This window comes from Scomber scombrus, chromosome 5 (genome assembly GCF_963691925.1).
Source record: "Scomber scombrus chromosome 5, fScoSco1.1, whole genome shotgun sequence".
Classification (NCBI taxonomy): Eukaryota; Metazoa; Chordata; class Actinopteri; order Scombriformes; family Scombridae; genus Scomber; species Scomber scombrus.
In genome coordinates, this window is record NC_084974.1 from 14,439,221 (window position 1) to 14,450,598 (window position 11,378).

Here is an 11,378-nt window from a genome sequence, read left to right on the forward strand (position 1 = left end):
TCCATGCTCCTTACACTAAACAATCAGGTATGACCTCTGGGTCCCAGCGGCCGAAGAAGACAAAAGACCCACAGGAGGAGGCCGTCCACTCATCCTCACTGAGGACACGTGGGAGCACTCTCTCTCTCTCTCTCTCTCTCTCTCTCTCTCTCTCTCTCTCTCTCTCTCTCTCTCTCTCTCTCTCTCTCTCTCTCTCTCTCTCACACACACACACACACACACACACACACACACACACACACACACACACACACACACACACACACACACACACACACACACATTACACACACTGCATAAACACTTGGTTATATAGTCTCATCCTGTGTGTCTGTGTATTTGAAATGAATTGAGGAGGAAAAGGAGGAGGAGAGTAGGTGTGTAAACCTCAGATAACTTTTTCACAACGTAGCTCCCCCAAACTCGAAATACCTCTGTAGTTTCTAACAATAAAGGGAATAGGATTTACAGATGAATTAATGCAATAATATAGTCACTCAATATAGTCACTCACACTATCATTAAAACAGCATTTAAATACTGTTATACTCTCCAGCTTATATTGATGGTAAACATGTTCTCTCTATCTAGTTGCTCAGTAGCTTCAAATTGAAGAAGACACAAATCATGACAGATATAAACTGTATATCTGTGAATGATTTTATACAGGAAAGTGTTGAAAACACTCAACTTCTTTTTGTGCTCCACTGGAGAAAAAACGTTTTTTACATCCACACCTCGATCTCTTTGAAGCTTGGTAGCTTTCCAAAAGTTACTTAAAATAATGATTTGTATTTCCTGAGTCTGGTAGGAACAAACAAAATATATTCAAATGGGTGGATAGTTTCCAATATGACTAGACAATTTAAAATAATATTTGTTTATTAGGCTCCTTTGTTGTTTGAAACAGTTTGAAAACTGTAGTAAAATAGATGAATAAAATGTGAACGTGTTCAAAGTCACAGTCTGGTGCTGTGGCGCCCTCATGTGGCTATAACGCTGAATTGCAGCTTGTTTTATTTAATTTGAGGCATGTCCATTATATAACATGTGATAAACTGGCAACATTGAAAAAAGAACAATGAACTGTAGTTTGCGGTGAAAATGTATTGTGACTATTCATTGATTCCACTGTCTTTAATTTGGCCGCATGATGGCGCTGTATTATTTATGCTCACCTTTTTTTTTCCGGAATCGTGCTTTACCTGGGGGTGATTTTTTTCCCCTAGGATGACAATTTCATGAGCCGCCCTATTCAGCCTCTCATTAGCTTACCTTTATAGTATAACCTTAACTCTAACCAGTTTCACTCAGCATGCCTTAAATTAACCAACCCAGCCAACATTAGCAACGAGTACCGGCCAATTAGAGACACAGTAAGGTAGGCTACAACTTCGCCATCCTAGGAAAAAAACAAAATACCGGGGACTCTTCCGGGTTGTCGTTGACCGTGTGAGAGTTCACAGGGCATGCAGAGGTCGTGTTGTGCTTTAGCTTTTTAGCCTTTTAGCCAGTCGTGACCAGTAATGTGATGGCTTTCCTTAATTTGTTCCTGAGACGACACTTGCCGCCGGCAGTGTCTCACTTCGCCCGGGTCGTGAAGCTTGTCCGGCCTCACAGCGCCGGAGCGCCGCTGCGGAGGCTGCACTGCTCGGCCCGGCTTCGGAGCTCCGAGAAGGGACCGTGGGTGAAGAGTCGGGGGCCGGAGCAGCAGTTGCTGACGGACCTCGACAAGGCAGATGCAATGGTAAGGTTCAGAAAATATAACCAGATCATGAAGGGATCCTCCTTAAAAACAGCTGTTAATGGCACAGCTTGTTTTGCTTTCATTTCTATTTTAATGTGCATTCACTGCTATTGAGTTTGCATTAATATTTGGTCTGAATCATGACAAATAAAAAACCTTAAAATATTCATTAAATTAGAGGCAGATCTCATTGTTTTCTTCTTTACACTTGCAGATGCTGAGGAAGTCTCATGAAACAGGTAATTTAACTATATAATTTAACATTGGTTTGCATTAAGCCTTTAACTTCATGCACCTGAGTCCTTATTGATGTGATATTTTTCTAGCACTTGCCTTGTAGCTGTTGCACACTTGCAGGAGTGACAGGGCAGAAAATGTCTATTGGGTGACGTCCCAATTTCTGACAGTACAGCAGGTGTTTTGCCTCTGACAGCTTATTGTAAGAGACAGCTTTTGACATCATTTGGCTGCAGCCAGGAATTGAGCGTGACTTGAAGGTTTCAAGGATGTTAATAGTCATTCCAGTCATTTAGATACATGAAAGAGAACGAAATCCAGTGCTCAAGTCCCTGTGAAAATAAATGAAATAAAATAATGAACATCTAGCAATATTACATTAATCATGTGTCCCTAAAGTTTGTAGATTATTTGAAGCTGAAGTTTGCAATGATGGCTTACAGTTTCCTCGGTTGTGCCTTTTACTGCTCACACTGAATATGCCACAGTTTATACCTTTTTTTAGTTCATTATTGAGTTAGACTCTAAATATATGTACAATAATGATAATAATAATAATAATAAGTAAAACTCTGTAATTACCATGTAACCATACTATTGCACAGATGGTGATTAGTGATAACATGGAATTACTGCCACACAGATTAATTAAACCACACACAATTAAACCCACACAGAAGACCACAGAACATAAAAGGAGGTAATCCCTGGGAATTAAAATCAGTACAGGAGAGAGTGAGGAGGAATTCAGTTGATTAGTGATGATATATCATTTAGAGAAGAAAGTGCGATCCAGGCATTTCTTGACACAGGTCTGTCACAAGGATGAGAACATTATTTCCAGCTCTGCAGCAGGGAGAGGAGTATGGAGAACACAGGCAGGTGTTCAGGTAGTGCATAGGTTCACATACATGACTATACTATAACTTCTGAGTTTTATAAAACGGACATTAAAAATGCGTATAAAAATTCAGCATTTCTTAAGGCAGTGCATCTTTCCTGCTATTTCTTTTGAATATATAAAGCAATCCAACTTTATTTACTTTTAACTTTCAACTATTTCCCAGAGCTCAAGATGCAACGTAAAATATCTTGTTCTGTCCCGACCAACAGTGCACAACTGAAAAATAGCCAGTTTTCTGTCATAGAAGACTGAAGAAACCATAAACTATTCACATTTCAGAAGCTGGAACCAGAGAATTTGCCTTTTTTTCCCTTCAAAAATTACTTAAAATTATTAGGAATATATACATAGGGATTGGTGACATCATGTAAGTCCCTGTAAAACTCTGGCTATCTTCATCCTGACCAGAAGTCTAATTAAACAGAATAAATGAAAACACCTGCGTTTGCCTTTAATTAATTGCTTTTTAGTCAAATCAGTTTATTTTATATCAGATATGTAATTCAGAAAGGAAGGAGGAAAAGGGTTATATCCCAATCTGTGCTTTAATGACCCCATGTTTGCCTACATATGTTATAACAAGAAATCAAATAAAGGCAACTAATATACTTAATCAATTATCAGACCATTTAACCCTTACATACTGTTCATATTCTCACAGGTTCACCTCATAATTAGTCTTTATACCAAATTTCTAAACCACAAATCTATATTCCATTCATAAATACCTCATCAATCATTAATAAATGGGTGATTAGTGTTCAGAGAGCAGAGAGAGTGCATTCTTTAGTTGTTTATGGAAAAATTGAAAACTTCACAATCACACTGTTATGTTCCTATGTTACCTAAAACATAACAACTTTACTGAGTTTAATACATCTTACTGAATGTAAGAATACAGCAACATTTTTGAATGGTGATTTAATGGTGAGTCAAATTTAACCCAGAACTCCCTCTGTGTGTAAAATGTGTAAAAAAAAAAACAGCTGCACAAAAAGTTGTTGTTTGTATATTATTGGTCACTTTAGGAAAAGTCATGACATTTCAGAGTCAGAAATTATGTTTTGGGTGTTTTTACTGCTTTCAAAATTATAAATGGGTCAAATTTGAATGTCAGGATTAAGATTCCATGAAAATGAACATTAAGTGAAGATAATAAATACACGTAACTATTAAATGTTTATAGTAATTAGATTGTTGCAGCATGTGAACAGTGTCTTTGTTTGTAGCTCCTTGTGCAGACATGCACATGACCGCTCCTTGTGTAGTCCGGTCATAATGTGGCTGCTGTTGATTCAGGTCTTTGGCTGTTTTGCAGGATTCCTCTCGTGGTTCAGGAATGGCCTGCTGGCAACAGGGGTCGGAGTCATCGCATTTGTCCAGAGTGAAGTGGGACGAGAAGCAGCATATGGTACAAGCTCACAGTTTATGTACAGTAGAGCTGCAACCCAGCTTCTAATGTAATAATAACACATGTGATAAAGTTTATTCACAAAAGTTTGCTGCAGTTTTTTTTAACTAGTGCCTTCAAAAGGAATAAAATAAGGTTCTGCATGCTTTTGAAAATCAGCACATGTCCATGAAATAAGTGGAATCTTTTTTTCATTATAGCACCTAAATACATCAATACGGTTCAGCTCTTTGGACCGCTCTTTGTCCTAAAATCAATCACTTTCAAAGAGAACCTTGTAATGGATATTTGCCTTGATTCAACAGCAGTTTGGAAATAAATAATTTCACAAGGATTTCTGCAATTGACTAAAATCATGATGTGTTAAAAAAAAAAAAAAAAAAGCCAAGAGGGGCCAAGGAGCCAAGATCCTTGATGTTTATCTGTAACCAATGTGTAGTTGAAGCCAAGGCATCTTGTCTTGTTTAATACAATTTTAACAGCCAAAACTGGCTTTTCGAGTGTTCAAATTTTATAAGCAAGACCTTCATTAAATCATCAAATAGTCATCCAATGTGATCCACATGCGAGTGTGGAAACCCTGAAAACAAAACTTACCTGCCTTGGTGTTGACTTGAGTTTAACACTATTTAATTACTGTGAGAAAAATAATTGGATCTCTGCAATAATACCATGTCAATCTATTTTTCCCTCAGCCTTTTTTATTCTGGGAGGTGTGTGCGTGTCATTTGGCGGTGCCTCGTACATTGGCAGCCTCTTTACCTTGCGGAGGATGATGCTGCTGTCTGTGCCAGCCTTTCTGCTACAAAGTGTCGTGGTGGGCAGTGTCGCCCTCTTCTGGCTGTGTGCAGTATCTCTCTACATCGGCCGACTGGAGGTGGAGATCATCCGTGAGGACGAGGAGGAGGATGAGGAAGAGTGCCGGGAGTGCCGGGAGAGACGTGAACACAGAGGTTACCGCGGCTCCCAAGACAGCAGACACAATGACACTGAAGACGGTGACAGCAAGGGGTCAAACAAGTAGAGTGTAAAGGAGTGTGTATTGCTTTGGATTTAAGTGTGTGTGTGTGTGTGTGAGTGTGTGTGTGTGCGCAAGCAAGCATGTTTGAATGTCGGCAGTATGTGAGTCTATAGATACAAATCTATTATTCGTTGTTATTTTTATGTAAAGATGAAAAAAAACTATTAGATCTTTTGGAAAACTGGTCAGAGAAAAATGCCGAAAATTGTTAATGATTTGGTAGTTTGACTGCATTCACTTGAGGTGAATAATTCAGCTTTTTGTAAGATTTCTTATAGTCGGATATATTCAACACTGCTTCACTTATTATCAATGTGTCTGAAATGTGTGTTTTTATTGTATTATTTTTTACATTCACAAACACACTCAAAGCCTCACTGAGTCATATATTTGTTTACTTTTCACGGCACTGTATGCAATCAATTTTGGGCCATTTATTTGGCCTTTCTCGGCCTGCTGTCGTCGGCCATGTTGTCTTATCATCTTGTTCAACATAATTAACTGTGATTGACTACTTGAAGTTTTCATAAAGTCTTGAAATAAAACAAGCTGTTGGTTATGTGCTGTGAGGTCTTGAAAGAATGGACATACTTTGTGCATGGTTCAGGTTCAGGTCCTGTGTCTGTTTCTTTTTAAAAAAATAGCAACTCAATGAGGGCTAAGAATTTATTTTTACAGAGGTTTTAATTTACCCTGTAAAGCTTTTATTTTTATTTTGATATGGGCAATAGCACTTTTGTCAGTTTTTGTTTTACGTAACAGTAAGTCTAGACTTTTGGAAACAGAGTATTTTTCACAGCTTATTCTGTAGTTATATTATTTGTTTGGTATTGTTGAAACACATACAGTACCTCAATGTAACCATAAACTATTTTAAGTTTGGGTTTAATTTCACACTGTCTGGTGATCAATATAATTTGCTTTTTTAATGGCTGTAAAGAATAGTGAAAGAAAAGTTGGGAATATTTAGTTTGTAAGTGGGAGTGGGGTTCACTATTGTTTACTTTTCTTTCCGTCTGCACCACTTCCAATGCACCTTACTGTACATACAGTAATAAAGCGACGGTCAAAAAAGCAAGTGTGCCTTTTTATTTATTTTTTATTCACCATCTGGGGATCAAGATTCTGAACCCCACCAAAAGGTCCCAATATACATGTGAGGGATCAAGGGATAACCAAAACTGTTTTTCTGCTCTCTGATTCAAATATGACTTCATTTTAAAGGTTTTTTGGCAAAAAAGCTAGATATTACTGAAATAACCTATAGACTACAGTTCACAGAAAAAAGATAAAAGTTTAGAAATACTGAAGTAATGAGTACTACCAACACCTAAGGGGTAAACCCTTAGTGAGAATTTTGTGCAGACACAAAGACATCTTAAAATTGTTCACTGAGTCTCACACTTTAACAAGTTAACTGTTCAATAATATTATCATTTATTTTCCAGCATGAAGGTGTAAATGTTGTCTCAAAGCCTTTTCCACACGAAGGAATGAAAATTACTGACATAAAATCCTTTCTTTCTTTTTGTTTTTTGGCCTGAGGGTTTTCCATAATGAGTCTAAAAAATCCTGGAATTAGCCTTTAAAACACCCACCACATGTACATTTTAATAGACAATTCCCCAAAGGTAAATAAAACCCAGAAATTCACCTGAAATTACTGAGGGCATGTTTTCAGTGGTAGCAACACGCCAGGTGTGGACACACATGGACATAATGTAGATATGAAAGCAGTGGAACAGGGAATGAAAACTACACAAACATTCTTATGAAAATGTAGACAAAACCTGCAAACATTTCTGTCCTAGAACTAAAAACCAGAAACCAAAAAAACAACTAAGTCATAGCCAATGATCAACATAATGAAATCAGTACCTTTTTAAGATGTTGTCATATTTTGGAATTATGCTAACAAGGTCAAATATAATGTGTAAATGCCGTCAGAGGCAGTAGTTCATCACCATGCAGTAGGAGTCAAAAGATGTATAAACTATGCACACATAGATGCTGTACACACATCATTTTTATAATGAGGTGCTCATCAGTGAGCTTGTATGAAAATATGAACTGGACTTCACAGCATGTGGCTGTGTAAGTGTGTGTGTTTGTGTGTGAGTATTGGTGATAGGGGGGCTTTGTCTGTGATAACTATCTCTTACTGGGTTAGGGCGAAGGTCTGTGATATCTCCCAGCCATCGACACACAGTGTTTGCTGTTGAGACTCACCTCAGAGTCACCCTCTCTTCCTCTCCTCCTCTGTCCTTCGCTCTCGTTCTCCTCTCCACCCGCCTCTCCCTCTCTGATTCCCATGGCGTTTCAGTGCAGTTGTGTTTCACATGCAGGGTGTGTCTGGATGGCTGCTGCAGTGTGACCAGCACCCCACCTCCTCCCCGCGGGCCCCTCTCCTTCCCTCCTCTGCTTTCTCTTCCTCAGATCCTCTTCTACCCTTTCGCCCTCGAGTCCTTTCTTTCTGGACTCCTCCTCACGTTCGCACCTCCTCCCTCTTCTCTTTTCTCCTCCGCGGCTGCATCTGACTGCACAGGTCTGTTTGGCATGCAGGAGGCTCCTGAGGCCTGGCGCGTCTAAAGGGCAGGGCGCCCAGAGGCAGGAGACGCGCCCTCACTGACAAACACCATCTACCCCAGACCCTGAGCAGCTACAGAAACCAAAACACCAGCCCCAGACACATCTCCAAGTCCATGTCTGGCCTCGTGCATCTCCAAACCTGTAGCTTCACATCTGCATTCTTAGCTCTGAAAGTAAGAGCCATAACCTTTGCTCATGTTTACAGCAGATTGCTCATCTGCTCTCAGGTGTTAAATGCCATGCGTATGGATCAAAGCATCTGCCTTGAGAACTGCATTAAGTATGGATTGGCCTTCTCCTGGCTGAGGGGAGAAAGAGAAGATTGTTGGGAAACAATGACAAAGATGAAATCAGTAGAAGAGGAGAGATGGAAGGAACAGAGAGCTATGGAGGTGTAGTAAGCCCATGTAAGATGGAAGCTGTCTAGGTGTCTCCCTCCATCCCTCACTCTATTATTCCTACCCATATTTTTACTCTTTCAAATGCATTTACATGTGCTAAGGTATTTCCCCTGGGAGCACGACTCCAATTCAGGGGGTAAGATAAGCCATCAAAGTCACTGACAGAGGGCGTGTGGGTGACTCAATGACAGGCTGAGTAGAAGACAGCCAGTCAGGAGAGCTGCCATGACTTGTGCGCACACATACGCACACACACACACACACATGCACAAATAGTGCACACTGATTTCCACTGTACAAGCTGCACCTTTACTTTCCTATATTAAAGGCTGTACTCCACAGAAAAACATAGTTAAAGAAGAAACCAGAGGTTATTTTTCAGCTTGGTTTGCAGCACACCAGCCTGCACACATACACACGCACGCATACACACACTTATACAGTAGCCTACATACACTTTTGCACGTACAATGGCATTTTCTCCCCAACAACTGCTCTTGTTTAGTATGCGCTTCCTTTGGTCTTGAGGAGGAATGATCCTCACTCTAATGAACTAGGGCCTGCCACTTGAATGTAAATCAGGATTTAACCCGTCTTCAATGTCAGAGCCCCTCCCTGGGGCTGCTTCAGACAACACACACACACACACACACACACACACACACACACACACACACACACACACACACACACACACACACACACACACAAACACACACACACACACACACACATGCACACTCACAAATTCATGGAGATGCACACAAACACACACACACACGCACACACAAGCAAACCATCCAATGTACACACACACACAGTAATGCATGCCTGCATATCGTCTCTCATAAGTGAGACGCTCACAATGTACTCATACACACACACACACACACACACACACACACACACACACACACACACACACACACACACACACACACACACACACACACACACACACACACACACACACACAGCGTTTTTGTTTTCACTTCAAAACACTTTTATGGCCTTTGTTGGATCCAACAAAGTGGAATAATGTCCAACTGCATCACTTCATGTCAGGGTCGATCTCACCTGCTCCATGCTTTACTTTTTTTTATTATTAAGGATCAATAGTGTTATGTTTTATTTTGTGTTTTATTGTATCTTGTCTACTCCAGGGACATGCAAGATGATAACTGCAGTTTTCGCCCTCCTGCTTTGTTTGTAACAGATAACTATTTTCTGTGACAAAGACATGTTTTATATTAATTCTACCACTGATCTGTCTGTGTTTATTAATCTCGGCTGTGTATTGTTTGAAAGCTGCGTAGAAATGCCTTTTAAATGTCTGAAATATAGATGTATTGTGAAGGAGTTGCCTGTTAGTGATTAATATTAAGAATAATAAATGTACTATAAACTATGCAAATGTAAGTTCAGAACAAACTTAACCGATCTGTTTGAGTCACATGAGAAACTATGAAAAAAACCAAAAACAGAATCCTGCAAAATCCTTAAATGAGTTTTTTATTGTCGGGTGTGTGTTAAAATTATGCACAGAAGCAAGAAAAGAAACAAGGAAAGGCTGAGTTGTGCTCCTCTACTGGAATATTTTTATTGTTATCATCATCTGTATCACTGTTTTTCTTTTTACATTTGTTCATTTCATTTGATGAGTGGGTGGAGTATTCACAAAGATGGGAGGATAACATTAGATTCACAGTGATGGGCAAAGGGTTAGCTATTTAATTCAACAACAGAAAAGAAAAAAAAACAACATACACACACGCAGGCACGCAAACACACACATTATACCATTAAACACCCGAGAATATGTGCTCACACATATTTGTATGTGACAGCTACAGTATGGGTGTGTAGTGCACATTGGATCCGAACAATTAGAAATGCTTTTTTTCCTGTCGGACATTAGAACATCAGCAACATTCCCACAAAAACGGAGCGCTGGGATCAGACAGTCGACCATAATCTCAATTTGGAAGAAAACAAAGCTACAATAAGTGTATGGCATGACTCTTTTGGATAACTTGTTTTTTCAACAGATGAACAGATGTATTTCTGTGTATCTTGGCAGCTGCATTTTAAGGATTTCATTCCAAAGTGCTAAAGAATTAAGTGATGTTTATTTCTGAGTATTTATGTAATGGATTATTATTGTTGATGGAGCCAAAGGTTAAAACATTGCAACTCATCTCACAGATGTTTAATAATGACTATGACTGAACTGATAACAAATATTTTCAAAATGTTAAACGTCATATTTTGGAGTGAAATTTCAGAGTTGTTTTGAGCATCTTTTGACAAACACTTAATTGTTTGTGACTGAACTTAATTGTTCAGTTCAAATAGGAGATTAAATATTCTGAGCAGTATATTGAAAAAAAAAAGTGAGATTTTTGTCATATAAAAAGTGTTTTGACTTTGTTTTTTCAATCCTGAGAGGAATCCGATCACTGTTTTACATTCCCATTTTTTAAAATTCAGAACTTTGAATTAAACTGAAACCAATATGAGCATAATTCTGGTCAGAGTTCATTATTATTGACCTCTAATGGTCGTCTTTTTACGGTCACACGAGGTCTGTTAATTTATCACACACCTGCCTTTTTTAATGACCGTTTATTCCCTCTACTCCATCGTCAGTGACCACTCTTGCATTGTTTTCTGTTTAAACAGGCTAATACAGAGAGTGTTAAGTGATGAAGTGCTTTGAGTTCACACTGGAACACATTTCAATAAGTGCTCAGAAAAAAACAAAGGTTTTAAATGATCATAAACACTTTTTCTGCCTAACAACATTTTTTTAGAAATATCTTTTTTTAAAGAATAATAAAAAATGTATTGAATGATATTGTGCATTCAATAAAACAATGTTATTTTGCCTCCCTAGACATGTTTTTCTCTCCGTCCTTCCATCTGTTTTATCTGAAATCAATAAAAGCTAAAAAATAAAAAAAACAAGATATATGGCTTTCATACGCAAACACAACTGCAGCATCAGACAGAACATACTATAATTAATTCTCACTCAGTTAAAAAAAATGATCTTCCTATAATCAAAC

General features: G+C 38.7%; 1 protein-coding gene across 1 annotated transcript; it reads left to right on the top strand.

Moving 5' to 3' along the window:
• The first annotated feature begins 1,449 nt into the window (after positions 1-1,449).
• tmem160 (transmembrane protein 160) lies at positions 1,450-6,394 on the top strand. Its single transcript, XM_062418804.1, has 4 exons — positions 1,450-1,747; positions 1,962-1,986; positions 4,207-4,299; positions 4,995-6,394. The coding sequence occupies exons 1-4, from the start codon at positions 1,532-1,534 to the stop codon at positions 5,321-5,323; spliced, it is 663 nt and encodes a 220-aa protein (XP_062274788.1). The 5' UTR covers positions 1,450-1,531; the 3' UTR covers positions 5,324-6,394.
• The last annotated feature ends 4,984 nt before the right edge of the window (positions 6,395-11,378 follow it).